This window comes from Talpa europaea (genome assembly GCF_964194135.1).
Source record: "Talpa europaea genome assembly, chromosome: 6".
Taxonomy (NCBI): Eukaryota; Metazoa; Chordata; class Mammalia; order Eulipotyphla; family Talpidae; genus Talpa; species Talpa europaea.
The window spans coordinates 56,391,577-56,418,997 of record NC_140072.1 but is presented as its reverse complement, the minus strand read 5'-3'; the positions used below and the strand labels follow the sequence as shown (position 1 = coordinate 56,418,997).

Here is a 27,421-nt window from a genome sequence, read left to right as displayed (position 1 = left end):
TAAATTCCAAATAGGGAGCCCGGGAATAAAGGGCTGGATGCTGCAGGCCAGTGTGGTTGGGAAGACTTCCTGGAGGAGGGGAGGATGGAGTAGGATGCATGGAGATGACTGTGCATGTGGGTCAGCCTGGAGAAGGCAACCAGGGCCTGGAATTGAGCAAGTTCTGGGCTCTTTCTCATTGGTCTGTCCCTCACAGCCAGCCCCTGGGAAATGTCCACGAGATGCCCTCCGCCACGCACCTGGACCAGTACCTGTACCGGCTGCGAACCCGTCATCTGAGCCAGATCACTCAGGCGGCCCTAGCCCTGAAATTGGGCCACAGTGAGCTCTCCATCTTTCTAGAGCAGGTTGAAGATTGGCTTCAGCGACTCCGTGCCCTGGCAGATGAGGTAGCTAACCCCATGAGCTGCCTTCCTTCCTGCCTGGAACATCAAAGCTAGGAGGGACTTGGGAACTGTGTGGACCATGCACTAACCTTCACTCCATTGCTGGGTGATATGGGGCAGTGACTTACCCTCTCTGGCCCTCAGTGTCCCCATTTGCAGAGGAGGAGGGTGCAACTTGATACGGGGTATTGTGGGGACCAGCACATATCCTGGTGTGTAGTAGGAGCTCAGTAGATGTCCCCAAATATGCTCAGTGCATATGCTTCATGAATTCTGCCAAAGTACATCAGAGACTGAGCTGGCATCAGACCCGGGCATTCCTGCTCCCTGCCAACTGATGCCTGTCTGTACCTGGTCTTGAACTGTCTCTCATGGGACCCTGTGTTACTTGCCCTCCTGAATGCCCCTGAGCTTGAGGTCTGTGGCAGTTACATTTGCAGTAATTCTGAACGTTGTTGTACCTGGTTAGAGAGAAATGACTCCAGTTTGTCTTCAGGAGCACCCTTTCCTTAGTTGCATCCCTCTGCTCCACCTACGTCAGATGCCCCCCACCCAGTTCCCCAGGCAAGCAGGTTTGTCTAGAATGAAGAGAATGTTCTGCTCATGTTTCACAAGCAGACTTGCTGCTGCCACTCTGACCAAGCTGTGGGAACCCAGGAAGGGGATGAGGGATGGTGAGGAAGGAGCTCCCCAGCATGAGTGTGCAGATGGGACAGAGCTTGAGAGAGATTTCTAGAGGATCGAGTTATTGAAGGGGAGAAGGAGGAGGTCCATGATGTGGAAGGAATATTCAGAAAGGGAAAGTAGCCCTACATGTGGTGACTTTGGACTTGTCTCCGAGGGCCTCATGTGGCCAGCTACCTGGGGAGTTCCATGTTGCTCATCTACAAGTTGACCCCTCACAGTGGCCATGGACCATCCCCTCAGGCTGGCCATGCACTGCTCTCCAAATTTATGGTCCGGGCTGACTCCTAAACTCTCAGCACATTGTGATAGGGCTGGGAGAGGCTAAGGTCAAATGGGTGCTACTGACATTAAGGGACACTGGAGAGTCTCTTGAATTTGAGTATGCGGCAGTGGCCCCTGAGGGGCTTGTTGAAACAGGCTATGGGCCCTCCTGATACCGAGTGTCGGGTAGAGCCTGAGAATTGGCATTTCTAGCTAGTCCCCAGGCAGTACTGCTGCTTTGGGGCCGCAGTTTGAGAACCCCAGGTGTCGGGGTTAGGAACACATATTTGGAGTCATAAAAACCCAGTGGCACCTTTGAGGCTCTTTCCCACCAGTCGGATGGGACTGCCTGTTCCTGCGTCCTGGGCTGTCCCAGGGATGAAGGGGATGATACAGCGTTCAGGAGGTGCCCAGTGAAGGTCCTAGAGCACCAGCCCCAGCTGAGGTCCTGACTAGAGACACCGTTCCACACCCACGGGCACGCTTTGCTCACCAGCCTTGGAAGCAGATGGGCCACACCCACCCAGCCCTCCTGAACAGCTGAGGCTGTGAGGGGCACAGGGTCCTTAGTGTTCTTGTCCTGTCAAGTGACCACTTTCAGAGCTCTGCTCACCGAGCCCAGAAAAGTGTCACATCCAAGGTCACATCCCCATTATTATAGGGAAGTGAGAAGAATGTCAATGAAGAGGGCTGGGGGCGGGGGGGGGGCGGTTCTTAAGTATTATCTCCAGGGTGAAATCAGTTTTTCTGATGTCAACACTGTTGCCCATCACCCCACCCCTGCAGAGGGAACATCAGTGTGCTTGGGAGAGGGGTTTAAGAACTTTAGCCCTGAGCTCCAGGGATGAGTGTCTCCTTCCAGAAAACATGAAATAGGTTCAGTGAACTTTGGGGGGACTCTTTGTGTGTGCTAGGGATGGCTTCATGCCCTGGACTCAAGGGCATGAAGGTGTGCCACTGGTGCTGGGCAGTCAAGCAGGTGGCCTGGAATGGCCGCATGAGGGGTGGAAGCTGAGGAAAAGGGCTTTGCACCCCCTGAGCCAGGGGGCTCTTGGTGGACTGTGGGGCATGTCTCCATCCACACCCTGACTGCTGCCTTCTCTGCAGCCCCAGAACAGCGTGCCCGACATCATCATCTGGATGCTGCAGGGGAACAAGCGTGTCGCGTACCAGAGGGTGCCCGCCCATGAGGTCCTCTTCTCCCGGAGGGGTGTCAACTTCTGTGGCAAGAATTGTGGGATGCTGCAGACGATATTCCTCAAAGTGGGTTCTTTTCCCTCAAGTCACGATGGCCTTTTCTCATCCCCACCCCTGCCTCTCTCCCCGACATTTCCCCTCCCGCTCTCTGTCTCAGAGGCCTTGGGCTCCTCTGAGAAGGGGTGAAGAACTTTGGATAAAACCATTTCCAGCCCCTCTCTCCCCCACAAAGTCCCTAGACCCCAGGCACTGAGTCTAGAAGGTGAGCAGGTGAAAGCTGGAGTCACAGCCCCAGGTGCCAGAGAGAGGCTGTGCTTACCCTCCCAGAGAGGCCCCTTTTAGGGGGGGCCTCCACCCTCAGCACCCATTCCCAGGGCTAAGAACCTGGCCTGACTGCCTTTCCCTCGAGCTGTAGCCATGTTCAAGTTCGTGTTCCTCCCTGTAGGAAGGCTGGCATCTGGGTGGGTACTGGGTATGGCATCTGGGTATGCCCATCAGAGAGTGGGGAGAAAATAATCCTGTTCCCCAGTCTCACTTAATAATACCAAACTCTCCTCTCCTTTCTCCTCCATACCCATCCTTGGTCCTTATTCATCTTATTTCCGGGGACTGTCTAGCATTGGGGTGGAGTATCAGGGAAGTAAGCAGGTGCCAGAAGACCCCCTGCCCTTCTCTCTGGGTTAATGTGGGGACATGGAGCTGAGGCTGCTTTGTCCAGGGTACTGTGGCCTGGTGGTAAGGACAAATGTGGGGAAATCCCTCCCCGGCCCGAGGGGAGGGTCCCTGTTTGGAGGGCTGTCATTGAGGCTGGCTGGATTGAGGAGCGGCCCTGGGAAACAGCCTTCCCCTGACCACTGATTGCTCACTCCAAATGGTTCTGTTGGCATTATATACTGCCTGTCTCCTTCCTTCTACACCAGGACCAATGCCTACCTCACCTCATTTTGGGGAGTTCCCTTGCTGTCTGGGGAGAGGAGGCTCCACCAGCACCATGATTAAGGCCAAGCTAGGGTTAGGGTTGAGCAGATGTATGCACTGGGGTTATTAATGTCAGAGGAGAGGCCAGCTCTGCCCAGAAAAAGGATGGAGGTGTGAGGTATTGGGATCCCCGCCCCCACCTGCTCATGCCACCTGGGGCACATTCCCCATCCCATCCTAATGTCCTAGCACCTGCTTTTCTCCCTTCTAACCCAGATCCTCATCTAGAAGGGCAGAAACGAAAGGAAGCCAGGGAGCTGCCCCTCTGAGTGGGGTGGAGGTGGGGTGGCAGCCGTGCTCCTGGTGGGCGTGTGGGTGGGGAGGAGATCCAGGCTCTGACCTCCTGGCCCTGCATCTTGGGGAAAGGCAAACTGAAAAATTTCTCTCTTCCAAGCAGGGAAAAAAAAAAAAAGATATAGAATTGTTTCTCGAAGTCTTCCCCACTGAGTTTATGAGCCCCGCCAGTAGCTCCTGAGCAAGCTCTACAAAAATGTTGGCAGCAAGCAGAGACCAAGAAAACATTGGTGTTTCTTAACTTAAACCAAAGTTGGAAAAAATGAGCACCAGCAGAGAGGGAGAGGAGCCCCAAACTAGACATTTCTTTATTTGCTGTTGCTATTTTGGGTCCAGTAGGCTGGTCCTGTCTGGGGGAGGGCAGGAGAGAGACTGGGGGTTGGGGGGGAGAGGGGGGTCAGGCATTCCTGCCCTCTCCCTGGGGCTGGTGGTTTGGAGGGGAAAAGGCCACTAACCTCCCTGGGGGAGAGGACAGCTGAAGTGAATAGTCATGGGGAGGTTTCCAGAGGGGTGACGTGTGGGGTCAGGGGCTCCTCCAGGCTTCACCGAGCATGAACCAGAAGCAGAGAGGCTGGGTGAAGGGTGAGACGTCACTGCCTTGGCATGTCCTGCACCCCTTCCTGTCCTCTCACGCTCTCCCTCCAGGAATTCTGGCCTCCTTTACTGGTTGGAGACCCCTCCCCTCAGCCTCCCTTTCCTCATCGGACCCCATCAAGCTCCTTTTCCTCTCATTCGATCCCCTGTATCTCCCAGAGGAGATGCTCCTCTAAGTTCATGCCCATGAAGCCAAGGTACTTAATGTGTTACTTCCTCTAGAGGACAATGTGTTAATCTGCTGCTCCTCAGGGCACATCTGACCCTTGACTTCCAGCAAATGGTGAAGTAGCTAAGCAGAATAAATTTTTTTATGTTAGGTTGTTGTGGTTATTCCATTTTGGCAGAGCTTCTGAAATGTTCAGGATAAAAAGCACTTGAAGACCAGCAAATAGTGGTTAGCCTGCTGATAAGCACTTGAAAGGGAAGGGATATCTGTTGACACGCGAACATCCAACCAACGGGGACAACAACATACACAACAAACCCCAGCAACTGAAAGTGATGGGGGAAGCTTGACCCTCTTCCTCTCCTAGACCCGAAGCATTTGATTTCCTTTAGAGACAAACTCTAAAGCTGTCCAATGTGGTTATCACATGTGGCCCTTTAAAATGATATCGATCAAACTTCAATACAGCTAAATTTAATTCCTGAGCCCACTGGCCACAGGGAGATGATGGCTACCACGCTGGACCGTGCAGGTACAAGCCACTGTGCGGTGTCTTATGAAGTTCCACGGGTCAGTGCCATTTTAGGAGAGAGCAGAAATGGGGTTGTGGTGGGAGAGGGGGGCATAGGGAGTCCTGGTCTAGACAAGGTCTGTCTCTGTAGAGAGCACCTAAGTGGGAATGAGGCCATCTCCTTCTTTGCTGGGAAGGAATTGTGGAAGGTGGAGAAAAGATGTCATAATTACACACTTCCCTCCCATGAAATTCTGCTAAGTCTTCCACCAGGGGACACGCCTAATGGGTTTCAGGAGGATATGCCGAGACCTGGAGGACCTCTACCCCCTGCCCCCCATTGCAACATCCAGACCCTGAAGGGGACTGTGGGTTTCTGTCCTATGGTTCCCAGTATCCCATGGAAGAGGTGGCCAGATCCCGGATGCCAGTGCAGATTCGGGTGAAGCTCTGGTTCGGACTCTCTGTGGATGAGAAGGAGTTCAACCAGTTTGCCGAGGGCAAGCTCTCTGTCTTTGCTGAAACTGTGAGTGAGCCCACTGCCTGCTGCCCTCTGCCCCCATCCCCACGTCCCCCCACCCCCCGCACGTCCCCCACTCACTTCTCTGTTCCTCACTTTCCAGTATGAGAACCAGACGAAGCTGGCCCTGGTTGGAAACTGGGGCACAACGGGCCTCACCTACCCCAAGTTTTCTGACATCACGGGCAAGATCAAGCTACCCAAGGAGAGCTTCCGCCCCTCGACTGGATGGGCCTGGGCTGGAGACTGGTTCGTGTGTCCAGAGAAGACGTGAGTCATGGACAGGAATGACTTGGGGACCCTGTGCTTGGCCCTTTCTCTGAGAAGCCCTGGCCCTTTGGGTCCCTGTGCCTGCTCTTCCCCATGCTTGCAGGGACGGCCTCTTGACCTCTGCTAAGACAGGGCGCGAGCACAGCATTCCTTACTGGAAAGGCTCCGCAATCAGAAAGTCCTTTGCTATTAACCATCATTGGTTTCCACTCAAGTGTGCATCGTTGGTTGTGGCCTCTCTCCCGGGACACCTCAGTGTTTCCTCCACATGCTCCCCCTTCTCTGTCTGAGGTTACCTCAGTGCCTCTCAGGGCATGGGCCTCCATCTGCGTGGTTGGCTCTGCCTCCTTCTCCATTTCCACTTTGGTTGACATTTAACAATTGGGTTTATTTTTTAAAAGTGGGCATATAACATATTATTACGAAGTACTCAAATCTTGAAACTACAGCTTGACAACATTTTATGTTTCTACGACTCTCCATGGAGCTTCAGCTACCCGCTGGGCTTTTCGTGTCTTCAGCAATCTTTCTCTTCTTTTTACCTTTGGTGGAGACTTCTGCTTGTGGGTCTCTAGGCCTCTCTGACTTGCTGCCCCTCCTCTTGTTGGTTGGTGAGGTTGACTGAGGTCCCAGGTGCTCTGCTGGAGGCAGTGGGTGGGTGGGGACCTGCTCAGCAGAGGCTCTGACCCCTACCCACACAGCCTGCTTCACGACACTGATGCGGGCCACCTGAGCTTCGTGGAGGAGGTGTTTGAGAACCAGACCCGGCTCCCCGGAGGCCAGTGGATCTACATGAGTGACAATTACACGGATGTGGTAAGGGGGGGGGAGCCCTTCATGGGTCCTTGGGCTCTGCTTTCCTGGAGCCCTGGACATTGGGACCCAGGCGGGGTCTGGGATTCAGAGAAGGTGGGACATTTTCTCCCTTGGTTCCACCTCCCAAGACTCTATGCCCTGCTTTTCAGAAGGACAGTGTGCTGACTGGCATGGTAGGACATTGACCCCGAGTTAAACTTGGGGTGTCGAGTTGCATCTTTTCAGCCTTCCTGGGAATGCCTATCTCTTCTCATGCCTGTCCTCTGCTGTCCTAGAATGGGGAAAAGTTGCTTCCCAAGGATGACATTGAGTGCCCGCTGGGCTGGAAGTGGGAAGATGAAGAATGGTCCACGGACCTCAATCGGGCTGTTGATGAGCAAGGTGAGCAGTGCACAGAGCTCAGTGAGTCCCAATGCAGTGAGCTCATGAGGTCTGCTGAGGGGAGCAGCTGAGTTCAGGGCCTGGGGCTCTGGCCTGCTTCATATGGAGGACTTCTGGGTTAGACTTCACTTTATAAATTAGGAATGAGTGAGTGTTCAGTTTGTGAGTGTGTGCCAGACGGAGCGATGACTGCTGGAGAGAGGGAAAATTGCCTGGCAGTGAGTGATGGGTGCCTCTCTGCAGGCTGGGAGTACAGCATCACCATCCCCCCGGACCGGAAGCCGAGGCACTGGGTCCCTGTTGAGAAGATGTACTACACACACCGTCGGCGGCGCTGGGTTCGCCTGCGGCGGAGGGACCTCAGCCAGATGGAGGCACTGAAAAGGGTGAGCCCAGAGGGCTATGGGTAGTTGTGAGACCCAGGTAGGGTGAGGCTAGCTGGGCATAGATACACACCTGTTTGCATAGGTGCACACAGGAGGACAAGGGACCTGTACAAGACAGAGCGAAGATGCTTACAGATCACTCGGCACATACACAGGTCACATCCGGCACAAGGACAGATCATACCTAGCACACACACAGATGCCAACTATGAAGGGCGTGCATGTAGAGTTCACACCCAGACTGGAAAATGTGTACACATACCTAGAACATATATATAACTGAATGTCCTAGAGGCAGAGGAGACCAAGAATATAGCTTATGGGACAGTGCTCTCAGGAATGCCAGGAGCAAGGATGTGGTCTCTGGCAAAGTCTGCTTTGGCCTGAACCATGGCTTGGGGAGGGACTCACTCTAAAATGCCACAGAATCATGCTCACCTGGAGGCAAAGGGGCTGGAGTTTGTGCCATCTTGGTCATCAGTCATTGACTGAGGGTAGACTGGGGTATGTGTCCTACCCAGGGGACCTACTCCCGTCAGCACTGGCAGTGCCCTGGAGAAAGGCCCTGAGAAAGGCTCCTGACTCTTCTGGCAGCTGGTGACAGATGTGTAGGTGCACTGGCTGGTGGGCTCTGTTGGCATTTACCAGAGGGGGTATATACAGCAGTAGCACATGCCCGCACAATGAGCAGATACCCATGGGCACAGATAGGTGCAGAGTGAGGATAGGTGAGCACACGCAGTGCACAGAGCTACACAGATGCCCACGTCCTGCACAACCTCCTCTGGACCTCTTGGTCTGTCCTGCACATTTGAATTCCCTGCACTAAGCCTCCCTAGTACAGGAGTAGCCTATGGCATGAGCCAACTCCCTTCTTCTCTCTTTGGTCACAGAGAATCCTAACAGGCAATAAATTGCCTTTAGGGAGAGGAAATTTATTTGGGGTACTGGTTATCCCTGGTGCTTTGACCCTGAAGGGACACCCAGGGGACAGAGGTGAAGCCTTGCCAGGCAGGTGTGCCTCGCTCCATCACCAGCATTCCTCCTGGAGAGGGATGCAGCTGGCTTCTGTGGCTGAACACATGGTCCAGGTCTAAGATGGTCCTGAAGACAGTCCCACATCATGAGCTGGATAGGAAGGGGCTTCCAGGACTCCTTACTGGCTCAAGGGAAGACCAGGTGTCTGACCTAGGCCTAGACTCGAGGACGAAGAGCCTGGGCCTAGGAAAACTCGCTTTAGAATCTTCATTTTGCCTCTAAATTGCAGATCCACTTACGATTTTACGAGCCAGGATGTGGAGAGGAAAAAGGAAATGACAAGAAAACTTTGGATTCATCAAATCCACTCGTAATCCAAATAAACAAACAAACCCAAAGCCCAGTATTTTTATCATTGCTCAGTCAACCTTCCCTTTCTGGCTCCTTGGTTCTCCTCACAGCCCAGGGAGCCGCTTCCCCTCCTGATTTTCTGACCTGGGGCTCTTGTCACCATGGAACCTGCTCAGAGTCCCTCTCCTCCAGGTGGCCCTCCTGGGTTTTTCCACCTGGAGGGTGCTGGTGTGGGTGAGTGGGTAGAGAGAGGCAGGAAGCGCACAGGTGGAGCAGAACCCAGGACTCCCTGAGAACCTGCCATCCAGCAGCCTCTGATCTGCCCTGCTCTCCTTTTGCAGCACAGGCAGGCAGAGGCAGAAGGTGAGGGCTGGGAGTATGCCTCACTCTTTGGCTGGAAGTTCCACCTGGAGTACCGCAAGACAGACGCCTTCCGCCGCCGCCGCTGGCGTCGCCGCATGGAGCCGCTGGAGAAGACCGGGGCTGCTGCTGTGTTTGCCCTTGAGGGGGCCCTGGTATGTCATTGTGCCTGTCTTGGGTTGGTGGGTGCAGCTTGGATTCCAGGGCTGTTTGGGACTGATGCAGTGGGAGGTGTGGGGATGCCCAGGATTGGACTTGGATGGAACATTGGCTTCAGTTACTGTTTTTCATGTGGGGAAAGTGGGCACCAGCCTGGGTGTCCTGAATGAAACCCCTCCTCTTTTGGTGCTGCTACTTCTTTGCATGGTGAAAATGATGTGTGGGGGTTGGGGATAGGACTTTGTCCCCTGTTGGTCTGACCTGTGCCTGGAGCCAAGGGACCTGGCTATTCGCTACTCTTGAGGAGCCTGCTGGGGGGCGTTGGTCTAGTCCTCGGTAGACAAGAGAGGCTTAGTGACCTCTGAATGGTTGCATGTGGGTCCTCCTGGGGTGGAGGCCATAACATGGGCACCCCCAAGTAGCTTTGAGGGTAAGATGTGACTCGACTTGAGCCCTAGGCTGTATCCCACCAGTGCAGTGTGTATATACTTTTTGGAGCCTGTGAGATTGTGATCAGCTCAAGGTTAATGGGTCAGGATGATATGTTGCCCCAAAGAGATGAGATGCCCTTCCTGGACAATTTGAGTAGGGCCATTCAGGGCCAGGAAGTAGCTGGTCCCCTATGCTGTCAATCTGGGGATTCCTGCAGGTAGTAATGAGATGCCTAGGAGGAGACACCACTTCTGAAATCCAACCAGGACTGCCTGCCCCCTAGGGGTCTCTGGGTTGTGACCCCGGGGAGCTGGTCTGCCAGCTATGCTGGCTGATGGAATCTGAGTATGAGCAGATGGTGTGTAGTGTGAGTGTTTGGTGCATGAGGAACAGTGGGACTAAGCCCTGGGCCAAGACTGGGCACATATCTGGGGGTGGAGGGCAGGCCTAGGATGTGATGGGGTAGGAACAGAAAAGGGAGTTGAGGTAGCAGTCGGAGTTGAGGGGGAGTGGGCTCCTTCACTGGAGGCTCCTTCACTCTCAGGTCTTGATGGTGGGCCAGCAGTGGCAATATGGGAGAGGAAACCCTTTGGGGCCAGTTTTGTGGGTCAAGTCATGGGGCGCTTGTGGAGCTGGCTGGGCTCTGGGCTACTTGGCTGTTGAGCTGTTTCTCAGACTGGGGCAAGAGAAGAGCAGGATGGAACTGCCAGCAGGCCAGATGGACTGACTCACGAGGGCAGTGCTCCTTTTGTCTTATCAGAAAGGGCCTAGGGGCGGGGCAGGGACACGGGCAGAGGAGGTGTTATTGGCTCTACAAGGCTAGGGAGATAAGAATCTTGGCAGTCTCAGTCATGGCCAGCTCTGAGAAGGTGGACAAGCATTCTTAAGAACCAAGACTTATTTTCATGAGACCAAAATTCACCTCAAATGGGCTAATGAGAGAAAAGGGACTTAAGGGCTCAGATAGGTAGGAAGAGCCCAAGAGGTGAATCAGGGAGTTGGCCTCGCAGAAATAGGGGCTCACACAGTGTCCTGGAATTTGACTCTGTCCTCTGTCTTGGCCTTGTTTTCACATTGTCTCGTTCTGTGGTGGGAAAGATGGTGTCCCCGACAGAAGGCTCTACAGCCAGCAGAGTGCTGCTAGATAAAATAGCACAGCCCACTGCATCCTGTTTTCCTCACAGCAGGAGACACCAGAGAGTGCCTCTTTTTCCATGAGCTGGTAGCAGTCTTGCGTGAGACTGACTGGGCTATACCGGCATCAGTCTCTAGGCCTGGGTGAGGAACCAAGCGCTGTGATTGGCTTTCCTGGGTCAGGCCTCTTATCTGTGGTTGATGCCATCACCAGGTTGAGAAGAGGAGCAACTGATAATGACCAAAAAAACCTCACAAACAAACAAACAAAAACCCTCTCCCTGCCAAACCCCAAAAGAGTGTTGGGCAAAGAGCTATAGATAGGACCACAAGACTATACTGCAGTAGGGAGCCATTGTGGGTTATTTAGCTGAGGAATGCCCTGGTCAGATCTGGGCTTTAGGGCCATTAATTAAGTAGCTATGGAGAGTGCTTGGGAAGGGAGAGCCTTCCATCAGGAGGCCATTAGGAGCTTTGGTGAGAATTCAGGGATGAAGTGACCTTTTGGGGCAGGAGCTGTGAGCCAAAGTGGAGGGTAGGTGGGGTGGCAGGGCTTGGTGAGGGAAGGCTTAGAACAGCCTCAGACCAAAATTGGGAGGACAGTAGGGCCGCTCCCATGGTCAGCCACGGGTGGAGAGGGCCTGGGGCTGCGATGAGTTCACGGTTGGCCCTGGCAAGTCTGACACACACGGTGAAGTGCTGTGTGAGGAAGACGGATCCTGAGGCTGCCTGCCAGGCGGCCCAGGGCAGGGAGGCTGGGAGACTCAGGGCGTCAGCTGTGAGGTGAGGGGCTGGGAGGAGAGAGGGCACGAGGCCAGATGTGCCCGAGACACGTGGATGGAAGCGTGGACAGGCTCTAGGACTGGCCAGGATCTGGGGGGGGGGGGGGGGAAGACCAGCAAAGCTGAGGACCCACTGCCAAGCTTTCATGGCTTGGTGACTGGGAGAATGAAGGGGGGCATTTCCCAGAAACAGGGAAACCAATCCGTTTATTCGTTTTGTGGGAGAAAACTTTGAGAGAGCCCTGAAACCAAATGTTAAGCCAACAGACCTGGGAAGGTGATTGATTGTGATGCGAATGCAACTCGTTTGTGAGCTTCCAAAGAAACCAACACAGCAGAGCCCACAGTGAGCCTGGGGGAACTTGCTGACAGAGAACCAGAGGCAGACGGTGGTTGGAGAGGCTGGATCCCACAAACGTGGAGTTGGAGGACACAAAGTTTTGGAAAGTCTTTAGGTGTGGCCTGTGTTTGGACAGGGCCACGGGAACTGTTTGGACCAGTCTGTACTGGAGTGAATGGACCCCCCCATCAGCTGCACCACTCTTCTTCTATGGTCACTCTGTGTGCTTCGTCCCAAGACCATGGACAGCCTAGGCTCCCCGTTCCTGAGCCCCCTGTTGTTCATCTTGGGGTATAGTGATGCCTCAGCAGAGCAATGGGGCTAAAGTCTGCCCAGCATGATTGGACGGATGGCTGGGTTTTCTGGGTGCCAGCACTGAGCTACTGTCCTGGGCACTGGTCTCTGCCCGCTGGTCATTGCTGCTGGGTCCCTTGGCAGGAGCATGGCCACACAAGCCAGGCTTCTGAGTGGTGTGGGTTTGGTTTAAATTCTGCCTTCTCTGCTTCCTAGCTGTAGACAGGCCACTAACCCCCTCCGAGCTTGTTACTCATGAGATAATCGAATCCTTGGGTTGATACAAGGCTCGAGGACATGCCACACAGAAAGAAGTGCTTCTTAGCCTCAATGAACATAGGGGTCATCCGGGATCTTGTTAAAATGCACACACTGGAGTTGGTGTCTTAGGGGGAGATGGAGGGGAGACAAGATGCCCGAGCTCTGGTCCAAGAACTTTACTCAGGTGGTGAGATGTACAGTGCGTAGTGTGTCCTAGGGCTCAAATTGGCCTTTTACTTGGATGCCACTCTGAGGAGGTCCTTCCTGGCTAAAGGTGTGTGGCCAGGGTCCTGGGGAGGGAGGCAGAGAAGAATAACATGTTCTTCTTGCTCCTGGGTGGGAGAAGCGGTCTTTACTCCTATAACCCCTGGTCTGATGGTAGAGGCCAGGCCCATAGGGAACTCCTGCCTAGGAAGAGACGTTCACCCATGGTGTGAATAAAACCAACAGAATCTGCGTCTTTGAAGGGCCTGAGGGCAGAGTGAGAGTGGTTCCAGAGCGATGGAACCACTGGTTCCAGGTTTCTTAGGAGAGGATGGTGGGAGGCAGAGCTTGAAGGAGTCAGGAAAGGACTGTGGGTGGTGGCCAGGTGGCCTTCCTGGTAATCTGACATTTTGGGATATCTGGGCCCAAGGACAGGGCCTGTGGCGCCCTCTTGCCTCCTACTACCCCTTCCTTGGCCCACGCGTCCACCGGCAGGCTGGGCCTTGCCTGCCAGCTCCCTTCTTGAAGACGTCTCTCTGGAAGGCAGGCCCTGTCTGCTCATTAGCACGGGCAGCCTTTCCCTGAAACCTTCTCCGGGGGCCAAGCCTGGCTCCCTCCTCGGAGCGGGAGGCCCTGGCTCTGTCTGCTAATCGTCTGCTGTCTCCATCCCGAGCATTATTTTATTTTCGTATTATTCTTTTTCCAGCTAATATCCTGGCATTCCCAAAGACACCGGGTTTCATAATCTTCCTGGCGTTCCCAGGGAGCTGGGAAGTGGAGCACAAAGCTGCTATTATAGCGCGTTCCATCCAGCCTCCCTCTTCTCGCCCCACACCCCTTGCTGCCGCCACCGCCACCACCGCCGGCTCCCACCCAGTCACCCCCTCCCGACGCCACAGGCCTCTCTGAGAACTCTGGTGACGGCTGCCGGGGATGAGCTCACAGAATCCATCCTGTCGCCCTTGTCCTGGGCCTGCCCTCCATGCTCGAGGATTTTTCCAGAGCCCTGCCTCTGTGCTTGGCCCTGAGTGTCGGCAGGGTTTTCAGAGATGCCTGAGCTTGGGAGGGAAAGAGATGGAGACTTAGCAACATGTGCTCAAAGCTTTGGAAATTTTTAGAGCTGGAAGGAACTTTGCTGTTCAAAAGGTGCTCTCCACCTGGCTCTGGAGGCTCTTGACATTGGATACAATACTGTGGGTGTGCTTGTGAGACCTGTGTGTCTTACGTGTGTGCAGGATGTGTGAGCTAGTATGCAATGTGTACATGCAGGTGTACGCCTATGTGTGATGTGTGCACATGTGTGTGTTCTGCGTGTGTGCAAAGTGCATGTGTATGTCTGAGATGGATAAATTCTGGCATAGGATCCGTGGTTTTCTCCAGTTCTCAAGGGGATCCAAGTTCCCCAAAGAGGATAATGATCTAAATAAAATAAAATAAAATCAATTTTTCCATGTGCCAAGAAATGGGTGAGAACTTTATACATATTTATTCTCACAGTAACCCCTGAGGCTGGATTTTGTTATCATACCATTTTACAGTCGGGGAGACTGAGACTCCAGAAAGACCCTGTCCAATATAGTAGCTGCTAGCCATGTGTGGCTCTTTAAAGTTTCAATGTAAAGCAATTAAAATAAAGCAGTTCTGCAGTCACACAAGTCACATTTCAAGTGCTCAGTAGCCACCCCGCTGGTGGCTGCTACACCAGATCATGTAGCTTTATAGCAGCTTCCTCACTTCAGAATGTTCTGCTGGACTGCGCTGTGCTAGACCCACCCCTGATGTTACCCCAGAAAAAACTGAACCCTGAGAAAGGGTTTGCACAGTGGCATGGCCTAAGTCAGTAATAGAACCAAGGCAGCACAGCAGGCTCTCCTGCCCACTCTACCTGGGGTCATCTCCCTGCTCTGTCAGGGCACAGTGTCCTCCCCTGTGTAGGGGCCCTTGAGTGGGACACTAGGTAGAGTCCTGGGCAGCTGGTTAGAACCCTTGGCTCTGGGCATTGCCCTCCCTATCTTAGAGCCGGGCAGCTTTGCCCCTTTGGAGCAGTCAGGTAGCTGGCACCATGGCACCCACCCCCAGGAGCCTCCAAGTGGTTGGCAGAGGCCTGAATCCTGTGCTAAGGTGCAAAGGACCCACAGAGCCAGACATGCAAGGGAAGGCAGTTGGTAGTCAACAGTGCTAGGCAAGGGTTCTGGGAGAGGCTGGTGCTAGAAGAGTAGTTTGGGATTTGAGTGATTGAAAAGGAGACTAGATGTGGACAGGGCATGGAGAGGTCACCTCTGGATCCAGGTGAAGCCCTGTTGCATGCATTGCACTGAGGCAGGTTCCCAGAGCAGGCACCATCAGCAAGGGTAGCATCTCGGAGGTGGGGGGGGGGTGGTTACCACCTTAAGGAACCAAGGCCCACAGCTGGAAGTGCATGAATGATTATTGGGAGGCACCTCCATGTGCCCCCAATTCTGTTTCTTGAATCTGCAATTGAGCACCTGTTCTATACCTGGACTTGTGTGGCTACTATGCGTTGCTCCCCCAGGTGGAAGCACCGTTTGGGTAATTCCCGGAAAGGTATGCATCCAGGGTCTGTCTTGCCTAAGGTATGTATGTGGTGCATCCGTAGGCCTGAGGCAGAGGCATCGTGCTGCATCAGGGCCGAACCGTGTGTGTCACAGATGAACAGATGCGTCGCGGGCCACCACTGTGTCATTGCCTTTGCATGAGGGTGTGCAGCAGGTCTGATAACTTACAGTCTGGTCTGGGGTGCCCTTTATAATCATGCTGGAAAACAGGCATAATCTAGGCCAGTTCAGGCAAACTGGGTTATATGGGTTAATTATGGAGGGACTCCTGCCCGGGATAGAACCTGCTTGAACTTTCTCTGCAACCCCTGCACACAGAGACATGGAAACCCTAAAACGACACACACCCACACAGACACAGATGCCTGCCCCAGTCCACACGTGGCATCGTGGATTCTTTAGGTTTCCTGATTCCACTCCCAGCTCCCCAGGGGCTGGCCAGTAGTTTTGCAAGGAGTTTAACAGCTGCTTCCAAGCCCTGGCTCCAGCTGTAAATTAAGTGGGGTTGCACCCTCCTCTGCTATTCCACTTAAGGTTGCAATCAGCCCTGATTAGGAAGCGAGGTCCCACATGTTCCCAAGTTCCCTCTTTTAAAGGGCTCTCCTCCTTTGGCCTGGAAGGTCTGTGTGGGGTTTTCCCTGAAGCTGAGGCCAGAGCAGCCAGGGTGGTGACGTGGGCCCTGGGTTCCCCCAGGCCCTGACTTGGCACTCAGTCCGCTGCTGCGCCAGAGCCCTGCTCAGGTGCTGAGTTCTGATGGGGAAGCAGGAGTCTGGAAGAGTGTGAGGGGGTGCTGGGAAGCCTTGGCTCTGCCAACCAATGTGCAGCCCTATGAAAGTCATTAACCTCTCTGGGCCTGTTTTCTCACTTATCAGATGGGGGTGATAACAACACAGCAAAAATAATAACCTACCTTTATAGGACGAACCTCGCTCCACAGGCCAAGTCTGGTCCTCTGCTTGCTTGTGTGAATAGGGTTTATTGGCACATGGCTGGGCTCATTCGCTGTGCCTGCTACAGCGTCAGTGCCGCTGGGCAGCTGTGTTCTCTAAAGGTGAAAGGATTTAGCAGCCTGCCCTTTGTGGACCACGTTTGCCAATCCCTGTTGGAGGGAACATACCAAGGGTCAGCCATAGTCCCCAGCCCTGTTCTTGTATTATCTCATTTACCCTCCCAGCAGTCCAAAGAGATGAGCTGTTAGTGTGCCCATTTTACAGACAAACACACTGAGGCACAGACAAGGCAAGCCATCATTACTCTCGCTGTGTTTCCTCATGTGAGTATTGGGAACATTGCTGGGATGAGGTGACGGTACTGAGTTTATAGCCCCCCACCCTGCATGGCCACGTTGCTCCAAGTCCCAGCAAAGCCAAGAGTGAAGAAAAGATTCTGGAGGTCATGCTAGGGCTGTGCTGGTAGATGCTTCACAACTAGCTCTCTGGGGAAAAGGCCCAAGCCAAAGCCAGCCCCTGCTGGTTTCCGTGGAGTGCATATCCCTGCAGGACAGCCGTGCCATGTTGCTGCGCTGGTGAGAAGACCCGGCCTCCAGCACACTGTTAAGGGCCCTGGGCATAACCTCAAGGGCAGGATAATCATCACAGGTAATACAGAAATTATGAAGTGATGAATCTGAGCATTCATTACCTTTGTTTTTTGAAATAATTTCTGTAGTTATACATTTATATGGTTTTTTTACAAATGACTGTGTTTAACTACCAACTTGCAAAATGGCTGAAAATTTAATAATCTGCTCTCATGGGCATGCAAGCCAGCCCCGGCACCTGCTGCTCTCAGGGGTTCCCTGACCCAGTTACTTATGTGGAAGTAAAGAGCTGGGAGCTCACATGTGAGGGGGCAGTCACATAGAAGAGATGGGTCCTTCCTGTGAAGTGGGGAGGGCAGCTCACCTCCCACACCCATCTACTTGTGTCTGCTGGGGCGGCAGTTACCCTGGCACCCTCACCCCTGAGATGCCTCTGAAGCTTTGTTGTTTCTTTTCTGACCACCTCGTGGAGCGTTGCCTGGGCTCTGTCCTCTGCCTGCTTAGTCACAGGGAGTGCCATGCCCAGCCTGGGTCTTCTTGATGAATCCTCTGCACTTCTTTCTCCCCTTGCCTCCACCTTGTAGATCCTGAGTTAGACCACTCGGTCTGTGTGGGGCAGCCTGCCATGGCTGAAGGAGGAGGGTGTGACTGACAGCTCACCGCATGGAGGGAAAGCCAGACACCTGGTGGCTTGGGCGTGGTCTTGGATCTGGCTTAGGTGGGTTGGGGAGTCCCCTCTGCAGACTGCTTGTTTCCCCAGAACCTCCCCATCTCCCCCCAATGTTGTGGCCATACCACGATGCTGGGATGCCAGCCTTCAGCAGACTAAGGTAGGTGTTGGCCACTGGGAATGAGAGATTTCCTTACACTTCTAAGCTTAGGCTCCTCTGGGAGCCATGGGCAGCAGCTGGGCAGCAGTGGGTTGGAGGCCGCCCAGTGCCCTGGGCGAGCAGCAGGATCCCTTACAGGCTAGCCCCAAAACGGAGTGCATGGCCACAGACCGCGTGGCTGCCAGCCCCAGCCTGGGAGTCGCATGGCATGAGCTATGGAGGCAGGAATGTGACTGTGGGAAACCCAATGCCCTGGGCCTGGCCCTGGGCTGGGGAAGAGTGTGTGTGGGGGGGTGAAGGCTGGGTAGGTGAAAGTTGTAGCATCAACTGCCCCTGTAGCCTGGCTCTGTCCAGGGCTCTGAGTTAAAGCCGTCCCCCTCCTGATCTTGGTGCACCCCAACCTTGCCACCCTAGGCAAGACTTTTCCCTTAAGCACAGGGTGGGTCTCCACTGTGCTACTACTCCTATTTCAGTGCCCTTCCTCCAGGAAGCTTCCTGAACAAGACCTCTCAGGAGCCTACCCCATTCCGTTCCACCCCAGAGATTGGCCTCATCCTGAGGTGCAGTGAGACCATGTCCTCTTTCTGTGGTGGTGTCAGCCCCAGAGCCTCCTGAGGCTAGGAGAATGCTGTCTGATGCACACTTTTCTATCCTCTCCCCTTGGGCCTTGGGCCTGAGCGCTGTACATGTGGCTTAGGACAGGGAGGGCTGGTGATTAGTTTCATGTGATAAATGTTCATCGGAAGCCTCCTGATGCCAGATGCTGGGCTGGGTGCAGGGGTGAAGGGGTGTGCATACCTTTCCTGTACACATGGAGAGGTGCATGCAGGAGAGAAGCTAGGAGAGCCTGGGTAGGGCTGTCAAGGAGGGTGCCCAAGCCCCCTGTGCTGTGCTGAAGGAAGGGGTCAAGTTAACGCATTGGGGAGGACATTCCAGGTAGACAGAACAGCTGATGCAAAAGTCCTGTAGCAAAGGGAAGGTGATGGATTCCAAATTTAAAGAAAGCCAAAGGCCAGAGAGTAAGGGGGTTGGGGTGGGGATATTGTTAAACATGAGACTGGAGAGATAAAAGAGTTGAGCTGTCACCTCTGGCACCATTTATAGTTGGGCACTATATAATGTCTGATCAAGATAGCTGCCTATATGATGGTGGTCCCAAAATTCCTGGTGGCATGTAGCATCCAACGTCTTAGCGTTTTATGCCTGCACAGCCTCATACATCTCCTGTTCACCAGCCTCTTTATAGCATCATTTCCCCTGTGCTTGATTTAAGCTCACATTGTTTTGTTCATTGTGGCCCCCAAGTGCTCAAAATTCACTGCTGATGCTGCCAGTGAGAGGCCACAGTGAGTGATGGACTGGGTGGGTGTGGGCTGTACTGTCGCGGATTGAGTAACGACACTCTATGGTGTCTGCAGAGTGACAGACTCGCCTAGTGCTGCGGAGCACAGCAGGTCTCTGTTGTGAAGTGAGGCACAACTGTGCTGAGGGCTGATTTGTGCAGGCGCATGCCCAAGGCTGTGGGCACATTGTTTCATTTAATGCTCACCAGTGCTTCTCAACTAGGGTTAATTTCTAACATCTACCCACACCTGGGGACATTTGCTAATATCTGGGGGACAATTTTGTTGTTCACAATTGAGGGGAGGGGGAGCTATTGGTGGAGGCCATGGATGCTAAATATCCAACAAAGCACAGGGTAGCCCTCACAGCAAAGAATAATAAGACACAAAATGCCAGTAGTGCCAGGGCTGGAAGCCCTGCGTTTCCCCCAGCAGCCCCACACCATGGGTGTTAGCACTTTACAAGGAAGAACCTGAGCTGTAGGAACTGGGTTCTTCTGCAGCACCCCTATGCTCCAGGCAAGTTCCTCTCCCCACCTTCCTCTCCATGCCCAAAATGGAGCTGCATCTGGGAATTGTGGCCTGGACTTATTCTGTGTCAGACACAGCTTCAGGGTCTGTACAGTCTCGATCGCCTTGATTTTATCTGTGCACTGTTGCAAGGTTTATGTATCTGCAGGCTGCTCTTCAGTCATGCAACAATTAGGTGCCTGCCCTGTTGTGCTGGGGTGTCCCACCCCTAAAATGAGGGCAGTGATAGTCCCTGCTTGTATGGTGTTGTCAGGATTCAGTGGTCTGTTCTCAGGTCCTAAAACAGACCCTGGGCAAGGTGGGTACGTGGAGCATGTGAGAGGTGGCAGATCACTGTTGCCTGTACTCACACTCTCTTTCCTCTGTCTACATCATCACTTGCTAGGGGATCCTTCCCACAAGTCAGGCTCAGACCCCAGAGAGTTGTGCAAACTCCAAACAGTTCTGTCCAGAAGGAGGGTTATTGTGGGGCCGGAGAGGCATTGACAGCATCCGAGGCTCAGCTGGGGTTTTATTCACTGAGTCAGGGAGTATTTGCTGAGTACTCTGTGAACCAGTCACTGTAGTAGGTTCTGGAGATACCCATGGCCCCATAAGTGCACATTCTAGGGGTGAGGTAGACAATATCAGAAACATTACTCTATCATACATCTGGGGTGGTGAGTGCTATGAGGAAATTAAATCCACAAAAGGGGAGAGCGCACCACTGCGGGGTATGTGTGAATGTGTGTGTTGCGCAGATGTATGTGGAGCTGTAATGTGTGTGTGGGTTGGGGTGTGTGTGTGTGTGTGTGTGTCTAGGGTTGGGGTGTGTGAACATGTGGGGTAAAGTTTGTGACTGTGTGTGTGGGATGAGGTGTGTAATGGTGCATATGAGGGTTTGTAGTGTGATTTTTCGAAAGTTTGGTCAAGGAGAGCCTCTTTGGGGAGGTGACGTTTTATGCTTACATAAGCATTAATATTCATTTCCAACTTGAATTTAGGAAAGACCTGGCACAAAGTAGGTGTTCAGTGAACATGGTAGAATGTCAGAGGGAAGGACTGAAAGGAGGGAGATGCTTTCCAGAAGCTTCCAAATCAGGTTTTCATGAGGCGTCATTGTTTGCTTTGAGAGAAATTTTCTAGTGTGAATCCTGCATGTCCACAAGTGAAACCAAAATATACTTCAAAGCAAAGAAAGTGTAATGTTGGATTATCTGTGTTAATGCACACACTAATCCCCTGATCCGGGAGTCGGGGCTGGCCTTTGTCATCAGCCCTTCCTAAAGCTCATGCTGTTGTTCTTACTTGGGGTATGCACTCATTTATTTGAGCATTCATTCATTTTCTAATTATTATTGAGCACTTGCTGCAACCAGTTTTGAAGCAGATGCTGGGGCATAGTGGAAAACCCCACAGTGCTCTCAGTGGGAGGGGCAGACAGGTAGACAGGTATTAATGGAAGGTGGCAAATGCAGTGAGGCAGAAATTAGCAGTGTGATAGGAGCCCACGAGAGGGGTCTCTCTTCCTTGCTGGTGGTCTTGAATATGGTATGCCTGCAGGAAACAGAAAGAGTGGGCAGAGAGGATGATGTACCTGCGAGTCAGAGAGGGATCCCCAGGGCACTCCATTCCAGCTGGTTCCAGCATAAAGGCTAGGAGGGGTGTGGGTGTTGGTGAGTGTCCTCATTGCTGGAGACTCAGTTCAGAAACTACAGCCAGAGCCTCCCCTGGTGGTGCAGGCGGTTGAGCGCCGTGCTGTGAAGCTGTCCTCATCCTCTGCCGCGCCGGTTTGATCCCAGCTGACCGGTGAGGGTCCCACATGGTGCGGCAGACCTCTCCTGTCGTGCCTGCTGCTCCCCTCAGCAGTGTATTTAGTCAGTCTGCCTGTTCTACTCCCACTCTGTCTCTGGTGAATCCTCTCACCCTTCCATGCATCTGGCCTGTAACTGGTTCTTGTATAAATAAATCTAAAAAAAAAGAAAAAGAAAAAAGAAACTACAGCCAGGCTCCCCTTTGTTCCCAGAGTCTCAAGTGAGTGTGGAGAGCCAGGTGCCCTGGGAGGGTCAGTGGGCTAGAGGATGGAAAGATGTTGGCCAGCTGTGTGGGTAGAATTCTGTCCTGTGTGAGAACCAGGATGGCCACAGGCCCAGGGTCCTCTGAAAGGGACCAAAGCTAGGGCATGAGCCTCAGCCCAGCTCTAGGTGTGTGTGACCTTCCTGGTCCTCCTAGTTTCTTCCGAGTGGTCCTCATTTCTTTCCTTGAGTTAGGGAGGGAAGGGAAGGAGCAGGCAGGTAAGACATTGGGGTGGCTACTGCCCCTACCAAGGAGGCAGAGTGGTCAAGTCCAGCCAGTGCGAGGAACATTCTCGAGGGAATGCTGCTTCTCCCCTCTGAAGAACCGACATTCTCAGTGCAGGGCCTGCAGTGCAGCCTCTGAGCTAGGCTTCAAGTACCTTGCCCCAGACTCCATGGAAATCCCAGGGAGGGGGACACCTTTTCTGATCACAGGCAGGCAGCCCTGCCCTTGGACAGAGACCCACAAAGTGCTGCCAAAGCTCCAGACAGAGGCCTTTTGGTGGGAGTGGTGCTGATGGGAGGTGACTTGGGGAGGCCATCTAGAGGAGGTGCGAGGTGAGTGGGGATGTTCACTGGCAGCCATCCGCAAGCAGGGAGGTCCCTGCAGGCACCAGGGAGGGGGAGAAGGAATTAGGGGGCTGGCAAGAGCCAGAGGCTGCCTCCGTCCTTGTGCTCACCCCAGCGCCCTAGCTAGAGGGGTGGGAAGCACATGTGTGGGGTCTGGCTGAGGTGGAGGGGCTGCAGAGTCCTGGGCTCCCACCCCAACCCTCGCCAGTGTGCACCTAGCTGCATGGGCTACGTGCTGTTGCACCCGGGCCGGCCAAGCCTTGTTTCCAGCATCCTCACCTGCTTTCCTTGGCGTCCCTGCATCTCACGCCCAGGGTGGCCTGCTGGGCCCCCCACTCCTAGGTCCAGCCCTATTTGCAGCCTCACAGGCCTCACAACTGGGAGGAGTGCTTCTCAGTCATTAGCTGCTGGACTTGGCCTGTGCTCCTGCAGGATGCCAGCACAGGAGGCCAGGCTGCAAGCCTCTCCTGGTGAAAACCCAGGACGCCCAGGGCTGCACCTGCCCAGGAGGGAGGCTCTCAGCTGTGGTGACCTTTGGGTTCTTCCCTGTCTGTAGTGTGATAACTCTCCTTGTTATGTTGGTCCTGTGTGTGAGTGAGTGAATGAGTGTGTGTGTGTGTGTGTGTGTGTGTGTGTAGAGGGAGAGTGAGAGAGAGAGATTGCTTGCTTGATCTGATTTTGATTTCTGCCCAAGGCTGTGGCTCCTCATTGAAATGTCCGCAATGTCCACTTTTCTAGCTCCTGGAATAATTTTGAGCAAGTGTGGGATAGATGAATACCACCTCTGAGCACAATTGCTAACTTAATAGCTGTGACCCCCCAATTTCCCAGGCCCTACCTATACCTTATTTCTCTTGTAAGATCATTAATAGCAGACATTAATTGAGCACTTATTATGTGCCAGGTGGTGCTCTATGAATGTCATGTACTTTATTCCTGAATGATCAGTCATTCTCTGAGATAGATATTATAGAATTATCCTAAATTGACTGAGAGACTGGTTCAGAGAGGTTAAGCAAGCAACTGCTTGCAGTCACACAGCCAGTAAATGGCAGGGAATTGGAATCCAGATAGTCTAGTTCTAGAACTTGTGTTGAAGTTGTTGCCAAAGGAAGGGGTCAGTGCAAAGAGAGGGGTGTCCTTCATGGGAACCAGAGTGAAGCAAGACCTCAGTGAGTCTCCTGGGAGGGCAGATGAATATGTCTTTCCTGTGTGTTTTATGGGCCCTTTTCCAGGCAGGAGGAACAGAGGAAGGTTTGGTCTACCTTTAGGGTGCCTTTCTTTGTGGACCCAGAGTGGCCAGGCTTTCTCTGGGTATCCTGAGCTGACCTGAAGGCAGAGAGGACTGGGATGCTCAACCACACTCTGGCTGGGGGACAGCATGAGTTTGTGTTGGGAGCAAGTGTGAGCCTGGTCCAGCTCTGGGGATTTCAGTGCTTGGGAAAAGTAAGTCCTGCTGCTGGATGGGGAAGATGAGACAGGTCATTGGTGTGGGTGAGGGGTGGGGGAGACTTGGAGAAATCTGAGTGCCTATATAGGGAACAGGTGGCATAGACCTGCTGTCCAGCAATCCCGGTCCCTCGCTGGGGTCCTGACCAGGAGAGACTGGTGGACCTGATGTCATAGAAAGCCAAGTCTGGGAGGCTGGGGTATATTTCCTGTTCTTGTGGAGGTCTTGATCCCTGGTAGGTCTCAGAGCCCCCTGCTGGATTCAGAGCCCCCCCAAACCATGCAAACCATGAGGGGCTGTGGTGAGGCAGAGGGAACGGTGGGAAGAGTAGTGCACTGGGGAGCTTGGTTTCTGGTGGACGGAAGGTGGTTTCTGGCTCAGGTTGGAGCCAGAAACTAATGAGGACAGGTGAGGGGACCCCTCATCTAGCTTCATGTGCAGTAAGTGCACCGGCAGCCAGCATGTGGAACCAGCCTGCCTCCCTGGCCAGATGACCTCTAGCCCAGGGCTAGGTGGGCTCTTCATGTCTGCACAGTGAGACGTGGAGCAGACAATCTAGCCTTTCCCAGAGCTGAGGACCCAGGTCAGGGCCTGCATGTCCCTGGCACCAGCTCTGTCTCCAGGTATGCAAGGAGTGGAAAGAGATGCAATTCCTCTTCGCTCACCCCGGTGGGCAGGTCCCACGGGTTTCTCCAGGGAGAGCCTCTTAGAGCCCTTTCTTCTCTCAAACCCTAACCTCTTGGGTTTACCAACTCAAAATTCCATTCCGGCTTGTCAGGTCTCCACGAGAGTAGAATATTTTCCCTCTGGACTTGACATTGGAGTCTGGGGATACTGCAAGAGAGGATGAGCTCCCCAGAATGAGATACAGAGGTTAATGGGGTGTTTAGCAGCTGAGGAGCCTCGTCTAGAGGTCTTCTGATGCATGGGCCCTGAGCCTCAGGTCAGTTTCCCCACCACCCCCAGCCTCTGGGGCCCGACTCTGCTGTGACCAGCTCTGTGTCTCTAGGGTGGCATGGTGGACGACAGGAGTGAAGATTCCATGTCTGTCTCTACCTTGAGCTTTGGCGTGAACAGACCCACGATTTCTTGCATCTTTGACTGTAAGTGATGTGGGGGTATCTACAGGGCTGATGTGGATGGGCGTGTAACTTTAGATTTCTGTTTGTGTGGGGTTATATGGCTAGGTGTAAACGTGGAGGCTGAGGAGAACTCAGTCTGTGGTGTTTGGGTCAGTGTCTGCGTGCGCACGCATGCACCTGCACCTGGTGGTGTGTGCACAGCTCTAAGCTTGAAATCAGCCTTTCAAAGCCCTGTGCTTTCTGGATGCCCCCATCACCTATTTGGCTTCTCCTTCTCTTCCTTCTCCTCTCCTTCCTTTTGCCCCAACTCTCACCAGGCTGACATCACTCAGGTCTTCACTGTGGAGCTGGGCCTGTTAGCTCCTGTGTGTGGCTCACTCCTGCAGGGTGACATGTGTCACCTTTGTTGTTCAGCCCCCGCTGTCTGGTGCCCTTCCTTGGGATGGACACCAGCCCCCTGCTGGCCCCGCTCTCAGCCACCTCAGCCCCTCACTTGGTGTCTCTTTCTCCCTCGCAGACGGGAACCGCTACCATCTACGCTGCTACATATACCAGGCCCGGGACCTGCCGGCCATGGACAAGGACTCTTTTTCTGGTAGGTGGGACAAGAAGAGACCCTGGCCTGAGAGCTGGGAAGCGAGTTGTCTGGCCTTGACCATGGGGGTACAGGAAGTAGGGGACGAGGGGCTTGTGGTATCTGTATTTGCTGGGCTTGTGGAGGCAGGCGGGTGTTCTTGCTAGGGTCCCTGTGCTTTTTGGTTGTCAAGTGGCCTGACTCCTTTACAAGGTGTGGTTTACTGTCCCTTCTTCCTGAAAGCCTCTGTGGGTTTGATCCCCTTGCTCCTGGGTCTGCTGCTGCCTCCTTTACAGGTGCTTCTTCTAAATCTGAGGTTCCTAAGAGTCTTATCTGTGCCTTTTTCTCTGGGCACTGGAGTCCCCTGAGCCCCCAGTTCCATGACCACTCACGTTGGGGAGCCTTCCAGATCGTTAGTTCCCGGGATCCCTTATGTCCACCCTCATCTTAGATACCTCCCACTGGACGCCTCAGAGACACCCTTGTTTATCCTGTCCAAATCAGACTCCTTGCGAACCCTCCTCTCCCCCCTCTGCCAAGGCCTCTTCTGCATCTCCCACCGTGGTCCTAGCGTCACATCAGCATGTAACTATTATCTACCAGGATGGAAACCATGTCACTCACTGCTGCTGATGCTGGCTCTTGAGTGTCTCAGAGATGTCCCCTCCTCGTCAGTGCCATGGCTGCTGCTGCACACAGACCTTGCCTCCTCTTACCTAGACATCTGGTCATCTCCTGGCTTCCCTGCCACCTTCCACATTCCCCACACAGACCTGGATGTCTCTCACCTCATTTCAGATGTGGACACTGATAAATCCTGCCTCTTCTGTCTGGAAGATGATGCCTTTTTGATCTGACCCCTGGGGACCTTCCCCAGTTTCATTTCTTACTAATTCCCCACTGCTTGCTGGCGCTCTCCCTGCCAGCTCTCAGAGTTTGTTATCATCTTCCATTTCCCTGACTGTTGTACTCAGCATTCTCTCTGCCTTGAATACATTTCCTCTCCATTTTTAACTCAATGAACTCATATGCATCCTTCAAGACCCAGCCCAGAAGACCACTGACTGGTTGCTCTGAGCTGGTTGTTCCATCCTCAGCACTTGCTTGGCACCTCACCAGCACCGGTCTCAGAGCCCTTACACACTGCATGGATTAATTGCTGTCTACCTCTGCTGCACCCTTCCCTCCATGACGCTGATGTCCCAGGAAGGGGACTTTTCTTACCTGTGAACCTGCAGGCCTGACATCTAAAGAACTCACGGAGTACTCACCCTGAACCCAGACACTTAGCTGATGTTATTTCATGTGACTCTTGTGCTCTCCTGTGAAGTAGGTATTTAACAGCCCCACTTTACAGATGAAAAAATGGAGACTCAGATAGATCAACTAAGGTGCTTGAATTAAAATAGCCGGCAAGTGACACACCACTTTCTAAATGCTTACTACTCAGAGGAGTAGAACTGAGTTCTGTGAGAGTAACGTTCTGTTGACAGAATGTGCCAGTTTCTGGCCACCACCTGTCTTCCTTCCTGGCCCCTCTCTAGATGTTGGGGACCACTCAGCTCCTCCTCTCCACTAGCTTTGCTTCCCTGAAATTCCTCTCTGATCAGGGAGTGGTTCTCCAGCCCTGCACAGCCAGGCACAGGGTGGAAGGAGCAAGTTCTTTTCTGTGCTTAGGGCCCAGGGCCCTGAGGACCCTCTGCAAAGCCAGCATGCAGGGGTCCACTGGTCAGCCAGACAGCTGCAGCCACAGAGTCCTGGGAAACGCTGCCAGCGTGCTTCCCGAAGATTAGAACTTACCTAGAGAAAAAAGAAGAGGATTCATTCTCAACCTGGCTTCCTCTTCCTTTGGGACGGTAGGAGGGGGGAGAGTGCAAGTGGCGGTGGGTTTGTTTGGGGTGGGTGGCCAGATGGGAGGGCCCTTGCCCTCTGTGGGTTGGGCTGGCTGGACCCTGCAGGGAGCCAGCTGCACCGCTGGGCATGGCAGGCAGGGTCGCTGGTGCTGGCCTGCAGACACGTCACAATTTCCATCCCGGCCCCACCCCCCTCCAAATAAACATCCCTTGAGCTTTGAGGGCACTGCCCAGGGCTTCCTCAGAGGCCACTGGCTTCTGAATGAAAGGCCT

The 27,421-nt window shown here is 53.6% G+C and overlaps 1 protein-coding gene across 14 annotated transcripts in view; it reads left to right on the top strand.

Annotated features, from left to right (window-relative positions):
• Positions 1-27,421, top strand: part of DYSF (dysferlin) — a gene marked incomplete at both ends in the record, with an annotated part of 204,204 nt that overhangs the window by 92,189 nt on the left and 84,594 nt on the right. For all 14 annotated transcript variants that reach the window (XM_084235744.1, XM_084235740.1, XM_084235742.1 and 11 more), the window contains 10 exons: positions 197-389; positions 2,442-2,597; positions 5,472-5,603; positions 5,701-5,867; positions 6,569-6,683; positions 6,959-7,064; positions 7,308-7,450; positions 9,121-9,294; positions 24,649-24,742; positions 25,239-25,316. In XM_084235744.1, coding sequence (XP_084091870.1) covers positions 197-389; positions 2,442-2,597; positions 5,472-5,603; positions 5,701-5,867; positions 6,569-6,683; positions 6,959-7,064; positions 7,308-7,450; positions 9,121-9,294; positions 24,649-24,742; positions 25,239-25,316 — 1,358 coding nt within the window. The remainder of the gene's footprint in view (positions 1-196; positions 390-2,441; positions 2,598-5,471; positions 5,604-5,700; positions 5,868-6,568; positions 6,684-6,958; positions 7,065-7,307; positions 7,451-9,120; positions 9,295-24,648; positions 24,743-25,238; positions 25,317-27,421) is intronic.